Raw genomic sequence first — 22,192 nt, 5'->3', positions numbered from 1 at the left:
AAACTAAACTCAGCCGCCTTGAAAATTATTAAAAACAGAAACAACAAATTTGGTTTATAGATTCAAAAAAAAAAAAAAAACACAAATTGCAAATTGTATGTAATGTTTGGAAACAATAAATGTCAAATTGAAATAATGCAGTGGTAAACATAAATTCTTTTTCAAATATCACGTTTACATGCGAATAGCTGCGGGTAAGCTAACAGATGCATCCGTCACGATTTAATCAGCTACTATATCGACAGGCCACCACATTATAATGACACAGCTGTTGCTGGCTATCGATAAATTTCGCAAGCCGTGGTGTGTCGTCGTTCTACATTTTCTGAATCTATGCTTTAATTAAATCTAATTTGAGCGTAGTAAGTGTACTTGGTAATCATTTTCGATTTTGCTAAAGTAACTGAGATTGTTTGCTTAGTGAATGTTCATGTTTGTGTCGCTGTTATGTTAATTGACATTACTGTTTGGCAAACACACGAACTGTGCGTTATAGGCGGTTGCACCCACATAAAGTTGCGGCCACGGGACTGACATAAAAAGCCCTTTATACACAAACACTAGAATCTGCCCCACACACAAACACACACACACATAGGACAAAGAATGGCGCAACTGAAGAAACTGCACATGGCCGACAAATTAGAAGATCTGGAGAAGTGGACAGAGATAAAAGACGTGCGTAACAAGAGCATGAAAATGTAAGTCGACACCAAATGCAACGCCGCTCACCGCTGACGCCTCATTTTTGCGGCAAAGACCCGAATATGAGCGCATCCAATATTTTACGCTGATGTCAACGAGACAAACAAATTTGAATAAACTTAATCCCATTGCAGTTTATTAAACACAGCTCGTAAGCTGTACCTGACCGCTGAGCAGTATTGCCGGGATGGAGACCAAGAGCTGGCCTACATCACTTACGTAAAGTACTTCAACATGTTGGCGGCCATACGCGAAAAATCCGATTACAATCAACACAAACTGACAGTGCGGCAAGTGCTGGGCGACACAGAATCAAATCGCCGCATCATGGACACCCTGGAGCTCATTAGCAAATCACTGAGCACGCGCTATGAGCAGCTGATGCCGCCAGAAAATCAAAATGGTCGTAATTCGATGAACTTGCCATTGCCGCCAGAGGAACCAATTGGCGAGCCTAGCACATTGGCCTCGCCAAGTCCAACGTATGACCAATTGGGTTTAATCAGCTGTGAAGAACTCTTCCGGCGCATGCAGCAGAACTCTGTGCTGGTCATGGATTGCCGCAGCAGCGCCGATTACGAGAACTCTCATTTGACCTACTATTGTGCATTTAATGTGCCCGAAGAGCTGATAATGCCGGGGTAATTATCGGTTGCTTTAGAATTGCGTAATCTGCTTTTAATATTTATAAATTCTTTTCTCCCTACAGCATGTCCGCGGGTAAGCTGCAGGCACGCCTAAGCAGCAGCGCCAAAGCTGCATGGGCCTCGCGGTCTGTCAAGGAGTCGGTTGTGCTTATGGATTGGAACACTAAAGATGCCCAGCCCGCGGGCAATGCAGCTATATACACTCTGTTGGACATATTGAAAAACGTACGTTAACTGTCCCAGCAAAGGCTACAAAGTTTTAGAAACTAATTACCTAAAACTAAATATTATGCATAAATTGTTATGAATAAGCAAAAACAATTATTGCCCACATGTATCTTTCGAAACATATTTACAATTTTACTTTCCTTTTTGCAGTGGGATCCAGATGTTACTTATCGCTCGCCCATACAGATTTTGGAGGGCGGCTACGAGTTTTTCATCATGATGTATCCGACGCACTGCACCAATCCGAGTGTCCAACCGCCTCAGCAGAACAACAATGACATCGAAACAATTGATGACATCGAGTATCCATCCATAAATGACATAACAATGAAGGAGGATATTATGAATGCGCCCAATGCAATGCATAAACAAAGGCCCAGCATAAATCGTGCCAGCAAACCGGCTGCAGTGCGCACCTACGAGCAGAGCTCGCCAAATCAGCAGCAGCAGCAGCAACAACAGCCTGCTGAGCCACAGGAGAATCCTATCAATGACATCATACGCGATCAGACTGTGCTGCTGCAGCGGGCACATCACAACGATATGCTACTCGACACGGCGGCCAAGAAGTGGCAAAGCATCATCGAGCTAAAGCAACTGCATGCTGAGGGCGCAGCTCTAAGCTATCCAGAACAGGAGGTGCTCTACAACATATTACAGTTGGAAAGCAGAGCTGAGGACTATGTGAGTGTTTTTTAAAGGGTATATATATATTCTATAGTAACTAATTAATATAAACTATTATAGAAAATTGAAAACAATCGACTGCGCGATGAACTGAATCGCTACAAGGAGCAAAATTCGATGAAGTATTTGCAAAATGATGACGAGACAACTAAACGTATTGAATCAAAAATACAGGAGCGCCAGCAGCTGGACGAACAGCATGAACGAGATCGCCTCGAGCGCGAGCACCAGCTGTCCATTGCACGCGCAGCGAAAAAGCATTATAAGCCACCGGCAGAGACCAATACAGCCCGCCCACTCACACCCACAGGCGACGCATTGAACAATACATTCAATGAGTTGCAGCCGACGATTATATCCGAAGACACAGCTATCCGACCCGCCTACGATCGGTCGACGAAACCACAGAGCCGTAACGTGGAGACGACAGCGCCACGAGTCCGTGATTTCTCACCTGTAATAGGGCACAATGTGGTGAGTGGTTGCACCGATGGCTATAAATAGCTGTTCGACCAATCAATAGTCGTCACGTTGCAAGCTAGTCACACCCAGCGCTGTCGTATTTTGCATTCAATTGGTTCAGTTGCAACAAAGCGCACAAATGATTTGCGTAGCGGGTGTTAAAATTCAGCGGCCGCCCACCTACAACATTTATAGCTCCATATTTCCGCTAAGACGCGTAAATCAAGCAGCTAACCGCTCAGTGGCAGGACACTAACCTAATCTTTTGCTTTATCCGTATAGGGTCGCGGCTTAACGGGGCTCAAGAATCTGGGCAACACCTGCTATATGAATAGCATACTACAGTGTCTGAGCAACACGCCGCAGTTAATGGAGTTCTGCGTATCGGACAAGTACAAGAACTACATATGTCGACGTAACAAAACCAATGGACAGGTCATCGAGGAGGTGGCCGCGCTCATCAAAGAGCTGTGGAACGGACAATATAAATGTGTGGCCAGTCGCGATTTGCGAGTAAGGACGAGAGTAAAAGTTTGTGCTTATTATATTGTATATTAAAATATTTCCAATTTTTTGCAGTACGTTGTGGGACAATATCAGAAGATCTTTCGCGGCGTTGATCAACAGGATTCCCATGAATTTTTGACCATACTCATGGATTGGCTGCATTCGGATTTGCAAACGTTGCATGTGCCGCGCCAGCGAGAGGTTATCAGTGCCTCAGAGAAAGCGTGGATGGAGTTTACCAAGTCGCAGGAGAGTCTAATACTGCATTTATTTTATGGTCAGATCAAGAGCACCGTCAAGTGTGTGACTTGCACCAAGGAGTCGGCCACATACGAGTGTTTTTCGAATCTCAGCCTGGAGCTGCCGGCAAATGCAAATCTGTGCTATCTGAATCAATGCATGGACATGTACTTCAGTGGTGAGAAAATTCACGGCTGGAACTGTCCCAACTGTAAGACAAAACGGGATGCCATCAAGAAGTTAGACATTTCCAAGTTGCCACCGGTACTGGTGATACATTTGAAGCGGTTAGTCGAAACACTAGATAAACTCCAAATATTTCTTGAACTGAATGTAATATTTGTAACCCCAACAGTTTCTACGCGGACCCCAGCAACCCGGGCGCCTATATTAAGAAACAAAACTATTTACAATTTCCGCTGGATAATCTGGACATGAAACCATATATAGCACGTGCCGAATCACGTGCTGTGACGCCTAAAACATACCAATTATATGCCGTGTCCAATCACTACGGCACCATGGAGGGTGGACATTATACAGCCTTCTGCAAGAGCGCCCACTATGGACGCTGGTATAAGTTCGATGATCAAGTTGTTTCGCAGCTGGACACGTCAAACGTTGTCTCGAGTGCAGCCTATATACTATTTTATACCTGGCTGCCGCCAATGCAACTGTCAATATCATAGTCCACAAATGAAACGTTATTATTTATTTTGATCACCCTCAAATTTATTTATATATATATTCCGCCTATTATTTCTTAGCTTTTCTTTATTCTTAAGCTCTAGTCGCTTCACCAATTTACTGCAAACTGTTGCTTATTTTAATTAATGCCTTTTTGTTGTTGTTTAATTTTTGACTTGTATTTATAATTTTAAAAAACATTACCAATACCAGATAATATTTGGATGTATATGTATATGCATATTTTTTTTTTATTTTTATGCATAAGAAAAAACAACTCAATATGTTGAAGTATTTGTATGGATGAAGCAATTTAAGTGCATTACAAACAAAAGAGCAACGTTATATAGTTTAGTATATTTTACACGCATATTTTTAAACCAAATAAACGAAATTAAATTTCTACTGACATATTTTGTTTATGAAACTAATGTGAACATTTTTATAATTTGTTCATCCCACGATTAATTAATTTGCATTCAAAAATACCCGCTATCTTAAAAATATATCAGTTTGATTAAGAAACTGTGCAGCCCTCGCTTCTTATCGATAACACGTTGACATTTGTAGCTACCTTTGACCATCTCTAAACTCCACGTATTAGTTTAATTGTACCAAGTCAGAGTTTTACAATTGAAAACACAATGCCAAGTGTTTAATAACTATTTTTAAGAACAGAATTAGGGAATAGAAGTGTTAACACGTCTTGCCATTGCGATGAAAGTACCAGAACAGAGTCGTTTCGCAATTTACGCCTTTGGCATCTTTTTTTTGTACTTTCTCTACGGAATTGTTCAAGAGAAATTAACGCGGGGCCGGTACGGCGACCAGTTGCAACCAGATGGCAAGACGGGTGAACGGTTCACATATACACTGGCCCTCGTCTGGGTACAATGCCTCTGCAATTATCTATTTGCCAAAGGTAGATCTTGATTGGTGTACATCTCCACAAATATATTCTATTATTTCCTTTCTTCAGGCATGCTCACTGTAAAGCCCCAAAAAGAAGACACCACCTACACAGGCTACTACGCCGCCTGTTCGCTCACCTATCTGCTGGCCATGGTATCCACTAACATGGCACTGCGCTGGGTACCCTATCCCACAGCCGTGGTGGGCAAATCAGCAAAGCCGATTCCGGTTATGATTCTGGGCGTGCTAATTGGACGTAAATCGTACAGCTGGACGCGATATGGCTGTGTCTTGACTATTGTGCTGGGCGTCATACTGTTCATGTATAAGGAGAGCCAGATCGCCAATTTGCCCACAGAGACAACAGGCCTGGGTGAGCTGCTGCTTTTTCTGAGCTTATCTATGGACGGACTGACGGGAGCAATTCAGGAGCGAATGCGTGCAGCAAGCGCGCCATCGGGACAACAGATGATGTTGTCCATGAATTTCTGGAGCACACTCATCCTGGGCGTGGCCATGCTGGTAACAGGTGAGCAGAGTAAAGAGTGCTGTTGGTTTCACTGATAATCCATGATGATAACTTGACAGGTGAGGGCGTGGAGTTCATACAATTCGGTTTGCGTCACTATGAGGTATGGTTCCACTTATTCATGATTGCATTCTGCGGAGCCTTGGGCCAGTTATTTATCTTCTTGATGGTTGCCGGCTTTGGGCCCCTGGCTTGTTCTGTGGTCACAACGACACGCAAATTCTTCACCGTCCTCTGCTCCGTTTTGCTATTTGGCAACGTGCTAATCGCTCGACAATGGTTTGGCGCTCTTTTGGTGTTCGCTGCTCTGTTTACGGATATGCTGTATGGCAAGAAGAAGGATACGGCAAGCAAGAAACCACCTCCCGGCGAAGGCAAGCTTAAGGAGGAAGAAAAGAGCTTGATTTCGTAGAATTTATTATAAATAATAATAGCTTTATTTTCGGCCGTACATTACAAATCGCCTGTAGTTATGTATAAAATAAGCATGTGCTGAAAGACGTACAAAAGTAAAATTTGTTGTATTAAGTAGCAGAACGAGCAAGGCATTCCAAATCAATTTAAGTTAAATATACTTTTACGTGAAACTAAATATAGTTCATAATTAATTTATATAAATCGCGATTGTGTTTAAATTGTTGCGCTGTTGTGTAGGCGTTGCCACTGCGTTGATTGCGCAGTGACGTTCAATTTGCATCGATTCATCGTTATTTTAATATCGATTTGCCTTCACGTGCTATCGAGGCGGCTTCGACCAAATGACGTTCGCTGCTGATGTCCGATTTTTTAAGTGTTTATGTTCGTTAGCAATGCGCGTTTACGGTCAACGCTCGCGGCTCGAGTCCAATATATATTAACCTGAGTGTTTTAATTTAAATTATAGCTCTACTGTAAATTACGTTCCTTCAGAGGCAAAATCGTTAAAGTGCCAAAAAAAAAAAAAGGATTTAAGAGCAAGTTTTACTCAGAAATCAAATTTTGCAAATTGCAAATGAATACAAGTATTATGTATATATGCTAGCAAATATGTGTTTTAAGTGTGCTGGGAAAGTGCTTAATAGTGTTTGAAATTAAAACGGTTCAGAGAAATTTTCACAAACTGTGTGAAACGAATATAATATTTTCCTATTAGGTGAGTCGTTGCTATTGTTGTTGCAGCCAGCTGTTTTATGGTATGTATGTGCGACAAGGGTCGCCGCGATACTGTGTATATGTGTGCATGAGTATGCATATGTGTGAGCCTAATTTTAGCAGCAAAGTGAATCGAAAGTGATTGGCAGTCAGCGATAAGCAGCGCATCATTATTTAAATATATTAGTTTGACTTGTGACAAGTTTTTAGTATTTAGCTAGCAGGATCTACGAGTAAAGCACATGCTGCTTTAACAAACACCCTCACAACAGTGCCACAGAGCCTCCCACAACACACACACACCCTCACATATATATACACACACACTGAAAGAATCACACGTGAGTGACATTTGCGCGTTCGCTCTCACTCTCTTGCAATGCCAAAATGGTGGTTGTTACCGTTAACGTTTGCCGGCTGCTTTCGTAGCTGCTTTTGTTGTTGTTGCTGCTGCTGTTGCTGTTGGTTATGCGTGACGTAAACTTTTTCTAGCCATTTCTCGCAAATCACCGAAATTTGCCTAAGTCTCCCATTGCATTATGTAAAAATATTTAATTTGAATGACCATCAACTATCTAGAATACATACATAATATACAAATAAATATGTGTATATAAATGTTTTTATAAAATTGATTTATGCTCAAGCGTCGCGTTCACTCAGCTAACAGATAGCAAAAATTAAAAAAAAAAAAAAAAAAAAAAAAAAAGCCATCAGAACGCTTTGTTGCGGACCTTCTTATCGCGCGTCAATAAAATATATAATATATATACAAATATAGTACGTATACGTATAAAGAATCCAATGCAAAACAAAGTCTCGCGTTCTGCAGACACTCACACGCATACATATGCGATTGTTTGAGTGTTTGTATTAAATGGTTTTTCACACTGATAATTATGAGCAAATAAATTAACAGAAGCTTTAAAAAATGTGAAAAATAAAATTGCTCAAAAAGCAACAAAATAAAACAACAATAATTAGCATAGATAATCGTTCCATTTGCTTTGACCGTCTGTCCCAATCTTAATATTGACACATAGAAATGATAATCTCTCAAAACGACTCTCAAATTAGCAATCTTTAGAACATATGATGTTTATTAAATTTTAATAATAAGTGTGTCAAACTTTAAGCTAGAGAGAGATAGAGGGAGAAAGAGAGAGCTGAAGCATTCTTCATACGTTCTTTGATGGAAATTAAATTGTACGATGCATTCAACAAGTTGGCATGCTGACAACCTTTTCTAGTGTCTGAAATGAGATGATATAAGGGTCATTCCGCCTAAAAAGAGAAGCATTACACCTGTGTCACGTGCTCAATTTATTGTCCTCTTGGACCGATAAACATATTTCGCCTTTCCAAAGAAAGAGCATTTCGAGAGAAAGATGAATTGAATTTGTCGATTTGCAACTATTTTTAAATACAATTCTGTACCATAAATATTTGCTTTTTTCTTTGTGTATGCCCAAATGTCTGGCCATTTAGTCAGTTCTATGCAATTCTCTTTCACTTCGCTTGAACAGCGGCAACTGCCACTTGCATCATCATCATCCCTCTCACATTTTGCCTCACTTCCACTCGCCCGCCCACACTGATGATGTCATCACCAGCCGGGTCACATGTTTGGACGCCAGCCCAAAGTCTTAACGAAATAATTCGTCTAAAATTTGCTAAAAATATTGCTTTCAACATTTCAATTTTTTGAATTGTTGATGGATTGACGCTGTGCGAAAAAAAAATCTGTTATGTGCGTTTATACAACTTTTCCCCAAAACCTGAATTTTTCACATCGGATCCTTGATTTTAAATCCTGCTTATAATTTCTGAATTAATTTGGAATATTTTAAAGGCTTAACATTTGTGTTTTCACTGTATATTTATATTTAAAATATATTAAAATATAATATAAAAATTTTTTTCAATTAAAATAAACCATAAAATAAAACTCAATTATTAATTAATAATAATATTTATATTTATTTACTTATTTTATAAAATTTGTGCATCACATTCATCATAAAGTTTGACCTATTTCATCAACTATTTGATGCCCTGCCCACATAATCAAATTAGGCTCACGTGTTTGCAGTCTTTTTAAAAAAATATTGCGTATACGCCAATTCGAACAGCTGTTGTTCGCCCCGTATGTTTTGTCTATTTGCGGTTGATTTCAGTCCAAATATCCCGACGCCAACTGAAAGAGTCTGCTTGAAGGCAAAACGTCAACACTGCAGATATTGCGAACTCTCTTGACTGAACAGCAACAACAATGTGGAATAATTTCACGCGCTCTTCGGATGCCTGAGCAAGAAGCGCTCTCTTTGTTTGTGCTGCAGCTACAGTTATTTCTGTCATTTTGCTTTTGCTGGCTGCACTTTTATGAATTAAACTTGCAGCTGCTCTCTTGCTCTTTCGCTCTCTGTCAGTCCATTCACACTCTCACTTACGCTCTCCTGCTTTGGCTGTTATTGCCTTTGCGTTTGTGTTTGCATTGTGTTTGCTGTTTTCTTTTTAATTTCTACAAGTAAATGAACCCCAACTGTGGCACGCGTTTGTCAACACACTCACACACACACAGATTATAGTTGCACTAGCATACACTCTCTCTCTCTCTCTCGCTCTTTTTCTGTCTTCCGCTCTTACTCTCTGTCTGCCAATTAGTGCTCGAAGTTGCGGACTTGTCGACTGCATTTTGCTTGTGGCTCGCTTCGTTTCGCTTGGGCTTCGGTTTATTTTGGTGCTGCATTCTTTTTGGCCGCATTTTCGGCTGCGATTGTTGCTGTTGTTGTTACTGCCGTTTGTTTTTGGCCATGCCAATTTAAGTGTGTGTGTTTTTTTTTTCGTGCTGTTTTGCTGGGCTGCTGTTCAGTTGCATAAAACAAAACGCGAAATTAAAAGTGCAATTCGGCTGCAGCCGCCGCAAACATTAACCGTGCCTCTCCTCTAAATTCGTTTTATTTCTCTAAAATCAATAAAATATGGTACATTAATTGTAAAAAAAAAAAATAATAATAACAATAAAAATACTATAATTTATGTATATAAAATACTACACGGTCGTGTTTAATTCATTTGTGTTTGGTTGTGCGTGTTATGCAAACGTTTCGAATTGAAATGAAACGAATTCGGATTCGTCTCGAAAGCGAACAACAAAAACAACAGCAAACGGAAGAGCAACCAAAACGCAAAAGCGCGCAATTGTAGCGAAGAGTGTCTAAAGTAAAACAAGACAAAACAAATTATAAAAAAAAAAACAAAAATGCAAATACAAATACAAATAAATGTTGTTTTCTGTAACAAATAATTAAAAAGCTCATTTAATTTTTTATAATTATTATTATATTTAAAATATTATTATAAAATAAGTAAACAAATTATATATGTACCAAACATTTTCAAAGCTGTAAAAACTGTGTTTAACCAATTACTTTATTAGGTAATTAAAAGATTCAAATAACGAATTTTTGTTTTTTTGTATCATTGATAAAAGTGATGAAATTTATTTAGTTTAGTTTAGTTTAGTGTTGACAATTTCCTGGTTCTTTTTTTTTTTTTTTTTTTTTTTGTATATTTCATTTTATAAAGTTTGACCTCAGCGTATTCCCGTAATTTGTTTTATAATATAATAGTAAATTTTTTCATAATAATATTAATCCATATTTATTCTTATTCTATTTTTTTATTTACTTATTTTTTTTTTTTTATAATCTATTAATTCTGTTCCATTTGCCGCCTGTTTCATCTTGCCTCTTGCTCTTGCTCTTACTCTGTGTCTCTTTCACTGACTCCCTCTCGCTCCTTCACACACACTTATTTTCGCTCTCTTTCTCTCTCTCCCTATATATCTCCTCTTTGAAATACGCCGAGCAATTGAAACCTTGCGAACATTTTAATTAATCAAGTTTTATTTTGATTAAGACAGCATATTTTTACTGCGTCACATCTTGAATTTTGTTTTTTAATTGATCATATATATATGTATATATAGTCGCGTGTAAATTTATACATATATGTGGATACATCTATTTCCTTTCTTCTTTATTATTTGTTGTGTCTGTTTGGTATGACACTCAATTTAGTTTATGACTCATTAGACACTCTGTTTTATGCGATATACAATTCATATGAAAATTCGTAGCATGAGTGACAAACCAAGAGAAAATAACCTAATTGGAAGTTTCCCTTCTTTAGTTTACGAATTTTACGAATCAATTGAAAATTTGGATTCCAAGTAAATAAAAGTATTGTGAAATACAAAAGTTCGATAACCTATATACATATATGTATATCATATATATTTACAGATAATAAATAAATAGTAATAAAAATACAAAAGCTTAACAAAAATTTCCTAGTTCTGACTAGGAGCTGTCGTCCTGTGCACAGTAGGGTTTGTGCTCAGGGTATCTGCTAGTCGAACATACGCTCCCGCATTGTGAATCATAACGAAAATTAGAAATGGGTAGTTATTCATACAACTAGTCGGCTTCGTAATTGATAGATTAACCGTCAGCTTGATTCTACTGTTGCATTATTTTAACGAAGCTAGCGATAAGGAATGACTACTTAGACGACTATACGTGTACACTATGTGTGTTGTTGTCTATTGATAAGGGATTTACATAAATGAATAATCTAATATTCTTACTTTCAAGGCTATTGATAAGGGATTTACATATATGTATGTATGATCTAATAGCCTTACTTTCAAGGCTTTTTACATACTTTAATTCAACGCTATTATTCATAAAAATATTTTGTTATAGATTATAGATCCTTCATCAAGTAGGCAACTTTATTTCGAAGTGAAGTGTCCTATCCCTATATATCAGAAATGTATGTATGCACACACACACACAGCAATGGCATTTGCTATCTGCTGCATATTAGAGTAAACAGTGCAACAAAATCGTCATACCCTATATCTAGAGCATGCTCAATTTTACATTCGTATCGCACATACGCCGCTTTGTCTGCCAGCAGCACAGCAGTTGCCTCTGTTCTCTGTCTCTCTCTAACATCGGCATTTCGTTCCGTTGCCTCTTGCACAGCGGGAACAGTTGAATGACACAGAGTGTTTCCTTTTGTTCAGAAACTGCGATTACGTATATTTGGCACAAGATGCCGAATTGCTGCATACTCGAAGGCGCCAGACGTGCGACTCCCCCCCACCCTAAACCCCTCTCTGTTGGTCAACTCCAGTTGACCTATCGATTTTAGCAGCTAGTCTGCGTGCATCTGACTCACCTACTCAACAATGCCTAACGCTCTCTCTCTCTCTCTCGCTTCCGTCTATTGCAGCAGTTGTATAGCAGTGAGCTTTGTATAGCAACATGCCAAGCGGCGCTGGTGGAGCCGCTGCAGGCGGCGGGGGCTACGAGGAGGTGACCGCCGCTCGTCGGGGACGCTTTCGTGTCACATCGTCGCAGCCGGCGGGACCCCCAGAGACGACGCTGGGCCGCTTTCGTCTCATACCCACATGTAAGTGAACAATCCGTTTCCCTCTCACTAATTAGCTGGACTACAACAAAAAAAGCTGACATTGTTATTGTTTTTGTTTTCTTTGTTTCACTTTGTTGCAGCTAATTATGGCGCCATTTCACCGATTTTGCAGCGCGGCAGATTCGCCGTTATACCGGAGGAGCCGCACGCTGGCTCCCCGGCAGTCAGCACCCCGCCCCCCGGCGGGGTAGCAGAGCGACGCTCACCCTCGCCAGAGTGGGACTTTGACATTGAACAGGTAAGCCGAGACGAGTCGAGCATCGGCTCATTTACTTATTATCTTAGCATCTGAAATATGCCGTCATGGCCAACCCAAGGGGCTTCTAAATATTGGTCTGGGGGTTAGTTTGGTGGTTGCTTGGCCGCCAATGTCGTCAGCCTTTCTCATTGCAATGCGCCATTTTTATTGATTTCGCTGGTACAAACAAATCTTTCCCATGGAGTTTTTCTCTTGCATGCGCCACCAAATGGCGTGCAAAAGAGTAAAAAAAACGCTGTTCGTCGTGTGAGTGGGTTACGGCGTTACATTTTAATTTTAAAGTTGATAAAAATATTTAGTGCCGACGCCAAATCAAATGTAACTTGAATTTGGCGCCATTGTTTGCATCGCGACTAAAAGCTCGCTGCTATGCGTGCTTCTGCACCCCTGGCAGCTTTAAGTGCTGCCAGACCACAATACGATTTGTTTGTTGGGGTCAATACACGTACAGGCACAGTAAAGTTTTTAATATAACGGCTGTAACTGTTTTAAATTACCTGTTTTATAATATGACATGATCTTATGTAGCAATTTTAAAACACACAGTTTGCCATAATTTACAGCGTATAGAGTAAAATTTTGTGTATTCTCTCCGATTTTGTATACGACAATATGATTAGATTGTTTACAATATGCGATCAGTGTTATTACAATTGGTATTTTTCAGTATCACATGGTACGATATTTTTACAGTTGCCAGCGGCGGTCACACTCTGCACAATAACAATTTAGTACCAATATATTTTTGTCGTGTTAAGTTGATATTACTCTGTCTCGTATTTTGTCACAAAACGTTACGTTTATTCTTTTTTTATTGGCGTCAATCCCCATCCCAAGTTTCCAGCTGTGGCGTACAATTAACAGCCGCAACAAGTTAAATGTAGTGCAGGCGATATAAATTGTGCGTAAATTGTAATTCATTTTGTGATTGGCCACATCGAACGCGGCAGTCGGGCAACGCGCGCGCGCCAATGCTGCCTGTCAGTGGGCTGCATGTGTGTATGTGTTTGTGCCTGTGTGTGTTTACCTGTTGCGCCTTTTTGGCAGAAAATTAAATCAAAGAAACGCGTACAAATGTTTGTACAATATAAGCAAGCGAAATGGCTTCTGTTATTTTTCCATGTCGCTTAAATATTCTGTGATAAGCTTTTCATTATTATTGCGTTGACGTCGACATCGCAAAGAAATTTGTACAAAACAAAAGCAACAATAGCAACGAGCAGAAACACTTGTAGATGATTTGCTTTAGTGTAATGCGCAAAACGCTTTGTAAACGAAATACAAAAAAGAAATATATATATATATATGCAAATACATATTGCATATGTATAACAAGCAAATACAAGCGAAACACAAAATCAATAAGCGGCTTCCAGCTGCCAAACTGCGTATGCTGATCAGCTGTTAAACGCACAGAACAACAACAGGAACCAATTACAGCAACAACAACAACAACAACCAATGGAAATTCCCCATAGCAGCGAGCCTCTGTTGTAATACAATTGCAGTATAAAATTAATTTCGACTCTGTCATGCAGGCAACGGGCTGCCTCAGTCGCTCCCTGTCCCTCTCTCTCGCACTCTCTATCACTATTACACTCATGCGCGCTGTGTGCATTGAGTTGTCCGCTTTGCTGATCAGTTTCTGATGCGTGCTCCAATTGGAAAGTCCAAAGTGGAAGTGCGCGCGCCTGCATAAAAATTTGTTTGTTGTTTGTTGTTGTTTTTGTTTTTGTTGCGTGTACGGTGCGGTGCGTATGTGATTTATTTGCTTGTTGAACAATATGTCTGATAATTATAAAACAACAACAAACACGTCACATTAGCTAAATGTTGTGTGTTATAAATTAATCTAATCAGGCGACAACGCTTCAAGTGGGTTGCAAAAATAATAAAAAAAAAAATATAAAAAAACAAAAAAAAAAAGTACGAAAACAGCATAATAATTCAAGTTTAATCTTTATATTATGCCACTACAAAATGTTAAGCAACCAAAATTCGTGTTCTAATTACAGCTCAAATTGTTTACAAAAATCAAGCAACCCCTAAATTTTCCAAGTGTATCTCATTGTATATGTATTCTTGCATATATGTACGTATGCGTTTAAGTGCCTAAGTGTGTGTGATTATTAAGAAGAGTGCCAAACGAGCTACACAATTCAATTAAGTTTTTTATATAAAAGTAATTGTGATTTCTACAACAAACAACAACAAATTCCAGTTTGTGATTAAACTCAGGTTTGTTATTTGTTTTTTTCTGGCATTAATTTATATTTTATGATGTTTCAATTTAACATATAATATGGATTTATATTTATTATGCCTTACTTTCCTTGTGTTGATATGAGATCGCGTTCTTATTTGCATTTTGTATGCCATATTTTATGGTTTATAAATCATACAAAAGATCAATGAAATTAGACAATTTTTGAAAGAAAAAAAAAAACGTATTTATAAGTTGAATCTTTTATATAGCAGATTTACTCATTAGCATCTAGTTTTAGTTTAGTTTTTTGTTATCTTATCCGTCACATTGTTTTTTTTTCTGTATTTGTATAGATGAAATGGCAAAAAGTGTTTAACATTTAATGTGTTTCATCTCAAGGAACTTCCGTAAAGACAAATAGAAACTCTACAAAATTAAATGGATTAAATGTATATTTTTTTATCATTATTATTATTATTTTTCTATTTAAGGCAGCTCTTCAAAGCGTAGGTTTCTCTTTTATTTGGTTTTATTTGTTTTTGAGATTTTGTAAATATTTTCTATATTGTATTAGCGTAATAATAGTATAGTTCGAAACGGAAAAACAGTTTTTAGTTTTGCTTTAAATGTCTGTGGCTAATACAGAATGTTTACATTTAACAGGCACGAGTTGTGCTTTTGTGTGTGTATGCCAATTACCGTTAAATAGGCAAACCATTATAAACAATTGTGTGATCGTATATAACAGTCACATGTTTATTTAACAAAAAATAAAAAACAAAAAACATTTACTTTCAATCTGATTAGATTTGTCGATCTCACTGCAAAGTCCCTCAAGAATAAAATTATTTTTGTTCCGTGTTTGGCTTTTGCTTATATATCAATTAGTATAATGACAACACAGCTGCTATTAGAATATTTAATAATTTGTATGCGTATAAAATGTTGTTTTATTTATATATTTCAATCTTGCTCTCTCTTTAACTAAAAATGATTAAGAATGCCAAAGCAGAAAAGACTCTCAAAGATTTCATACACGAACTTTGTTGATCTTTGCATATGAGCTTGATTTTTTTGTTGTATACCTTAGTACTACAGCAATCACATAATTATTCATGACCCTACAAGGCCCTCATAATGTTCATTTATTGTCTTAATATGTTAACTGGTTTATTTTCGTCTCTTTAAGTTGAATGAACCCGTTGTTAAAGCCTCTTCGCTTGGCCCGTAAATCAATATTTCGGCTGTAAATATTTTGCTAAGCTTGTGAAAAATATTTGTAAACTGCCATCAAGCTACAAAATATGTGTGTAACGGCATGGAATATTCTTATATACATATGTATATTTTGTTTGCTCAATTGCGTCACAAGGTGACTCAAAATGGGGTCTTCAAGTCGAACAAACACGCTGAGTTCAGTACCAGAAACAGCTGTGATTTGTGGCATTGCCAGATCGAAAAAAAAGCAGAGGGAAAAGGGAATTTTCCATGCTATACCAAGACATACGATTGTCACATTAAATGGTTGCCTAACAGCATTGCCAGCTCAGATAGGAAAAACACAGACACTAACAAATAGTTGACATTTGTTATCTTACACAATTCGTTGGCATATCAAACCCTTAATATCTCTTTCATAATTATTACTTTATTAACTATTAACGCAGATCGGCGAAATACAATTTGAAATTTTGACATGTATGCTCCCACCTTTATCTTTATATACATATATATACCAAAATAAATTTGATATTCACAAGCTGATTGTCATCTTGCTAAACAGAGTACTGTTTATGCGCTCCAAGCTTCTCATCTTGGCATTCAGAATTTTGAGTTGTGCAAAGACGCTATCGAACTTGCTCTCCATGTGCTGTACCACAGATTTGAATTCGTTGCGTAATTTCTCCACTTCGCTGTCCTCTCTGTACTCCATGCTAGCCGAAGAGGAGGAGTGGGAGGAGGAGGCGGGCTGCAGCGATTCCGAATCAGACTCCACTTGAAGCTGCTCTCGTTCGGGCAGACGATACATGCAGGCAATGCCATTTATATAGATGCCCGGAAACTTATCGTCCACTCTATCTGGCACATAGGTAATGCCGTGCTCCTCTATAAGCATCTCCATTACCAGCTTTAGATTGTAGCAGTTCCAGTTGTTTGCGTGGATGAAGAAGTGTGTTAGCTGCGACAAGTTCTGAAAACTCTGTGAATTATACGATTAAGAGTGGTTATTAAAAGGGAATCAAAAGTACAAAATTCGGAAATATTTGATGGGAAAATACTGTAAATTATTCTATGTCTAAATCATTCCCATCCTCACATTCGATGATATCTTACCCTTGGATCAATATCGCTTATCTTGTTGACCGACACGTTGAGCTTCCGCAACTGCGGCATGCCACGTAACACCGCTTGCGGCAGCTGCTCCAGGCCCGTATTGCTCAAGTCCAGTCTTTCCAATTTTGGAGTTTCCCATTCGCTGGGCAGTTCGCGCAAGTTCGGATTGTTTGCCACATTCAAGCGACGCAGTCGAGGCACTTGCGAGAGCGTTGCCAGCTGCACCAGCGAGTTGTTGCGCAGCACCAGATCCTCCAGTGCCTCGGAGCTGGTGAAGTATAGCTCCTGCACACGATTGTCCCCCAAATCGACATTATTGACAACACCAAAGATATTCACGCGATGCAGCGAGCAATTGCTAGCCAGCAAATAGCCCGAACTAAGGTTAAGCACGAGCACCTCCAACGGCTCATTGTGCGATACGTCCAGTACGAGCAGTTTAGGTGCCGAGCTGAACGCGTATTCGCCCAGCTGGCGTAAGTGATTCCCCTGCAAAATGATTGTCTGAAGGCGTTCGTTTTTCGCTAGCAAATCGTTGCTGATAGAGCGCAAGCGATTATTTGCGATCGTTAGGTGATGGAGCATTGATAGATCGGCAAAGAGACCCTCGGGCAGCTCCTCTAGCCGATTGTCGTTCAAATCGAGGTGTCGCAACTGCTGCAGTCCCTTGAACGCATCCGGATGCAGGCGGCTCAGCCGATTGTTGTTCAAAAATATAAATTCCAGTCCAGTGGCATAGTTAAAAACGTTCTCATCCAGCTCACTGATGGCATTGTCGGATAGCAGCAGAATCTTCAGCTTGTCCGCAGCCAGGAAACACTCCCAGCTGACATGCTTGATGCGACAATGACGCATATCCAGCTCGCTGAGCAGCGGCAGCTCGTAGAACAGATGCAGCGGGAAGTTCACGAAGGTCGAGTTCTCCATGATGAGTGTGGCCAGAGGTTGTTTTTCTCCCAGCTCATAGGTGGCGCCATCTGACGCAATGCGCACCTGTGTGGACAGCTCGAAGAAGGCCAACTCTTCCGGCTCCTGGAAATTGAAACCATTGCAGCGACCATTTCCCTGATGTATATCGCAATGCTCTTGCAGGCTCAGAACGTGCACCATGCGCCACTTGTTAGTTCGTTCCGTTGAGGCCTCGGATGTATCCTCTGTTGTGTCAGCTGCATATTCCTCTGAATACACTTGCAGCTCTTCGTCATCTTCAGTTCTCCCCTGAACTGTCACTGTGACTGCCAGCAACAGCAGCAAGATGGGCAAATGCGCTGCAATTCGAAGTGGGGCTCTCATGTCGTATGCGTGTTTCAAGCAACGCGTTTCACTGGCTACTGAAAATGCGATCATCGTCAATAACCAACAGCAGCAGCAGCAGCAGCGGCAGCTTAACATGCTAGCAAATTTAGTATAGCTACCGCATGCTCATCAGTTCTATATAATCATTTGTTCTATTCATGGTGTTTTGATTTTGCAAAATGAAACAACAAAAAATAACACAATTAAGTACATATACATACATACATATATACAAATCTATACATGAACAAATTACTGAAAAAAAGAAATTGTATTCACAGCGTGCAGGCCTCTGCTTTAATACTCTAACTCAATATAGAGAGCGTTAGTATTTCCTATTAAATGCAATTGCTTCGTTATTTATGTGAGCTATATGCTAATTAAACAATTCAAATTATATTAATGCTTCGCTGAACACAAAAGGAAATCTATATACATATATAAGGAAAAACTCACCAAGATAGAAAAATCGCTAGCTCGACAACGTAACATTTATCGACAGTAGTTTTTGTGCCTATTTATCATCTATATAAACTAAACTTTCATTAAGCAAACTTTATTAGGCTCGTCTATGTCAACTGATTAAATACAATTTCAGATTATTTATCAAAGCTTTATCGTGGAGAGAAATACGACAAACAGCTGTTGTTTGTCGTTCAATTTAGCTAAGCTATGCGAAACTCTTTACATGTTTACTTGTTGTTATTATTGTCGAGAATCCAGAAAAATGGGGAGTACTTATAGGGAATACAGAATATGCAATGCAGATAAACTATAGAAACAGAGCATGGAAAATAATAAATGTAGAATAGAGGCGGGAGTACAATGGAAAATTATTTTATTTGTATATTATTATCTGTAGTCTTTATGATCGATATATTTATGTCTATAATGTATATAATATATGGACAAAAATATATTTATCAATCAGACTGCAGATAATAAAATAGTAAATGTGGAAAAGTGAATCAAGAAAAAAGATCTTATCCATGGGGATAATGAACTCCCCTGTTACATTTTTACTTTGATCGTTGATCCCTGATGTCATTTAATGATTTTTCGAAAACAATATTATTTTTTATTTCAATATTCTACTCGTTATTTCATAAGTAATGTCTATGATTCATCTGTGCTTTTAATATATATTTTTCGCACTGAAAAATAAATTAAAATTTTACTTAATATTCATTGGCTCATCATTATTGTGACAAAGTTTATGGCACATTTCATGTAGCCATAATTCATTCAGGGCATTAAAAACCAAATAGACAACAAAGTGTGGAAAAGCTCTATTATTGTGATTACATTTAGAAACTATATAATCTATTCTACTGCCTCTGCTGCTGCGGCTGTTGTTGTTGTTGTTGTTGTCATCATTTTGACATATGTATAATAATTTCATTTTTGTTGTTGCTTTATTTATTATGTTAGCTTATATATTTTTATATTATATTTTGCTACCGCTAGCTAATTGAAGTCGCACATCCGTGCCGGCTCGAAATACTTTTTAATGTTATAATGCGGCTATTTATATAATTCCAATGAAATATTTGCACAGCTTGTGACTTTTTCTGAATAGTATTGCCCCTGCCTTCTGCCCGCTGCCCAGCTAAAATTCTCTCAGTCGTTCGCTCTTCCTCTCTGGACTTTCCATAACACTTGGCCAAGCATATTTGAACTTTTCATATGCAAATCGAGAAAACTGTTTCAAGTGGCACTGAAAACCAGTATGCAATGCTTGATATAGCCTCACCTTTCGTAGCGCACAATGTTCACTTGTGGCTTATCAGAGTCACAGTTCTATATACAAGTATATATATATTACATATATACATTAACATTTATATACAGCTGTGTACTTTAGTATGTTTACCTTGCGCTTTCTGTTCAAAACAAATCACATTTGTTGGTTTTATTTTATTTTGTTTTTTAATCTGATAACATATACTTTAGCAGACAGCGGGACGATCACATTTACGGGCACTCGAGCAAACATTGTGAATACAAAAATTGAAAGAACGAGAGGGGTGTGTCAGAGTGGTTTATAGATAGTCCAAGTTGAAGCTCTAACTGCGAGATAAGCAGATAGAGCTAGACAATGGCTGTTAGATAAATTAAGATTAGGGCTCGTAACATATGTAAATACATGTCTACCTGATTATTTGCTTAATAGATTCAGAGTAACATCTAGTATTTGTTATATCCTTATGCTAGGTTACATAAATAATAATAATCACTTTTTTTAATCTTCATATTTTACAAAGGTATGTCAAGACATATACAGATTTTTCGCAGCCAAACCTTGATAGATAAAATAAGATAAGATAAAATTTGTCTACCAAATTATTTGCTTCTCATAAAAGTTTTGCATATTAGCTGGACATTTCCACCCAGATTTTTTTATTTCTATGTCTTTGAAAAAAAAAAAAAAATGAATGGAGTGTTTCGTATGCGAACCGGTTTCATTCGAAAATTAATTGGAGCTCACGTATTTTATGATAAATTTTGTGTGTAGAAAATATTTCATTCGAGTCTCATATTTATGATTTTGAAAATTGTTTTAATAAGTGCTACTAATTAAATCAAATACTATGAATATTGCGTTATTAAAAATAAAATGAAATACTGTTCAGTTCTTATAAATAGCATGCGCACAATTTAATAAGAAGCCATTCTAAACACATGGATTTAAAGGCAAAAGAATTTCACATGTTCAACAAATATGTCGCAAGCCGTCAAAATAGTTTGAAGGCCTCAGCCCTTAATATGATTTGTGGGCATAATTAAACACACTAAATGTATAGTAAAATTCAATTTTATAAAACCTCTGGGGTTTATTTCATAGAGCATTTCACCAACGACTTGATAAACAAATTTACGCCAAGCAATTTCACGGCTTGTTTTCTGCTGTTGATTTTTTGTTGTTTATTTGTATAGTATGTATGTATGTAGATTGGTATATTATTTGGCAAGTGTTCAAAAAGTTATGAGCGACAGTTGGCCAAAATGTAATCGCCTCTTGCCCTTTTAGCCGGCTAGCAAAAAGCCCCATTACTATTGAACATTATTGAATGCTGCGGCCTACAGGTGTGAAATGTAAGCATATAAATATATTTGCTTATAAGCGAAAATAACCAAAATCCAATTTACACATGCGAACACATATGCATAAATGTGTATTTAGAATTAAAATGGCTAATTAGCGGTCATAATTTATAATTTCTAGTCAAGAGGTAAAAGCCAAATGCAAATAAATATAAATTATAATGGCTTTTGCTAAACATGTTCGACCTGCTTTCCAGCCACTCAATTTGCCTTTAACAGTGCTCGACAAAAAATAAACACCGGCTGCAAAATAAAACCCCAACAAAGACTAAACAAAGGCAAACTAAAGCACAATTCAATTATATGCAAACAAATTTCCATCCAATTAACTTTTGGCAACAGTTTCCTGGCCAATACGCTAAGTCGCAAGCAAACAGAAGTAAATAACGCAATTTGCATTTGTTCAATAAATTAAAAATATGTGATAGGTGATATTATAATATATATGTATGTATATAGCTGTACACACATATGATATATCTATCTGTATGTATTTCTATGGCAAGTGTTTGTTTTAGTCAATTTGTAATTAGCAAGCGATCTATTTATTGGCAATTGCTGTTTCGAATTCTTGTCGAAGACGCAGCCTATACATATGTGTACACACTTATATACGCACACTTGTGCTTATGTATATATACATATATTGCTTTTATGTATATAGATAAGATATAGATATAGCATTTTGCCCTCTTGTCTCTCAATTGAAACGGCATGACTTCGTTTAGCGATACAATTCTTTATTTTTGTCG

The 22,192-nt window shown here is 38.0% G+C and overlaps 4 protein-coding genes across 12 annotated transcripts in view; 3 read left to right on the top strand and 1 right to left on the bottom strand.

Moving 5' to 3' along the window:
* Positions 1-254: 254 nt before the first annotated feature.
* Positions 255-4,568, top strand: Usp8 (Ubiquitin specific protease 8). 2 transcript variants are annotated; one of them, XM_018106215.3, is made up of 9 exons: positions 255-362; positions 422-701; positions 840-1,346; positions 1,415-1,577; positions 1,731-2,264; positions 2,328-2,741; positions 3,012-3,242; positions 3,309-3,763; positions 3,832-4,568. In XM_018106215.3, exons 2-9 carry the CDS (start codon positions 607-609, stop codon positions 4,163-4,165), a joined length of 2,733 nt encoding a protein of 910 aa, XP_017961704.1. In that variant the 5' UTR covers positions 255-362; positions 422-606; the 3' UTR covers positions 4,166-4,568. The 2 variants fall into 2 exon arrangements, with proteins under 2 accessions (XP_017961704.1, XP_017961696.1); XM_018106207.3 differs by having other exon boundaries at positions 266-701.
* A 161-nt stretch (positions 4,569-4,729) lies between these two features.
* meigo (Solute carrier family 35 member B1 homolog meigo) lies at positions 4,730-6,222 on the top strand. Its single transcript, XM_018106348.3, has 3 exons — positions 4,730-5,085; positions 5,143-5,604; positions 5,664-6,222. The coding sequence occupies exons 1-3, from the start codon at positions 4,881-4,883 to the stop codon at positions 6,014-6,016; spliced, it is 1,020 nt and encodes a 339-aa protein (XP_017961837.1). The 5' UTR covers positions 4,730-4,880; the 3' UTR covers positions 6,017-6,222.
* Positions 6,223-6,574: 352 nt separating this feature from the next.
* The window catches only part of SNF4Agamma (SNF4/AMP-activated protein kinase gamma subunit), a 74,881-nt gene continuing 59,263 nt past the window's right edge, over positions 6,575-22,192 (top strand). Inside the window, exons 1-3 of one of the 8 annotated variants that reach the window (XM_018106157.2) lie at positions 6,575-6,736; positions 12,040-12,219; positions 12,321-12,478. In XM_018106157.2, coding sequence (XP_017961646.1) covers positions 12,072-12,219; positions 12,321-12,478 — 306 coding nt within the window. In that variant the 5' untranslated portion in view covers positions 6,575-6,736; positions 12,040-12,071. Of the gene's footprint in view, positions 6,737-10,156; positions 10,175-12,039; positions 12,220-12,320; positions 12,479-13,222; positions 13,499-13,827; positions 14,738-22,192 lie in introns of those variants that run through there. The other 7 variants (XM_089265477.1, XM_089265474.1, XM_089265473.1 and 4 more) reach the window with 7 other exon arrangements.
* Positions 16,334-18,395, bottom strand: cDIP (Common Dpr-interacting protein). Its single transcript, XM_018107889.2, has 2 exons — positions 17,040-18,395; positions 16,334-16,905 (listed from the first exon to the last, which is right to left on the bottom strand). The coding sequence occupies exons 1-2, from the start codon at positions 18,384-18,386 to the stop codon at positions 16,459-16,461; spliced, it is 1,794 nt and encodes a 597-aa protein (XP_017963378.2). The 5' UTR covers positions 18,387-18,395; the 3' UTR covers positions 16,334-16,458.

This window comes from Drosophila navojoa, chromosome 2, assembly GCF_054131105.1.
Source record: "Drosophila navojoa isolate 15081-1374.11 chromosome 2, UAZ_NAV_1.0, whole genome shotgun sequence".
In the NCBI taxonomy this organism is placed as follows: Eukaryota; Metazoa; Arthropoda; class Insecta; order Diptera; family Drosophilidae; genus Drosophila; species Drosophila navojoa.
This window is presented reverse-complemented; position numbering and strand designations above follow the sequence as displayed.

What these genes read in the sequence shown, in the direction of transcription:
- meigo (XM_018106348.3), top strand. Translation starts at nt 4,881, where the DNA reads ATGAAAGTACCAGAACAGAGTCGTTTCGCAATTTACGCCTTTGGCATC. An exon ending in CAATTATCTATTTGCCAAAG is followed by an intron (nt 5,086 to 5,142) that starts GTAGATCTTGAT and finishes TCCTTTCTTCAG; the next exon opens with GCATGCTCACTGTAAAGCCC. An exon ending in CGTGGCCATGCTGGTAACAG is followed by an intron (nt 5,605 to 5,663) that starts GTGAGCAGAGTA and finishes ATAACTTGACAG; the next exon opens with GTGAGGGCGTGGAGTTCATA.
- Usp8 (XM_018106215.3), top strand. Translation starts at nt 607, where the DNA reads ATGGCGCAACTGAAGAAACTGCACATGGCCGACAAATTAGAAGATCTG. An exon ending in TGTTGGACATATTGAAAAAC is followed by an intron (nt 1,578 to 1,730) that starts GTACGTTAACTG and finishes TCCTTTTTGCAG; the next exon opens with TGGGATCCAGATGTTACTTA. An exon ending in CTGGTGATACATTTGAAGCG is followed by an intron (nt 3,764 to 3,831) that starts GTTAGTCGAAAC and finishes TAACCCCAACAG; the next exon opens with TTTCTACGCGGACCCCAGCA.
- cDIP (XM_018107889.2), bottom strand. Translation starts at nt 18,386, where the DNA reads ATGATCGCATTTTCAGTAGCCAGTGAAACGCGTTGCTTGAAACACGCA. An exon ending in TAAGCGATATTGATCCAAGG is followed by an intron (nt 16,906 to 17,039) that starts GTAAGATATCAT and finishes TATAATTCACAG; the next exon opens with AGTTTTCAGAACTTGTCGCA.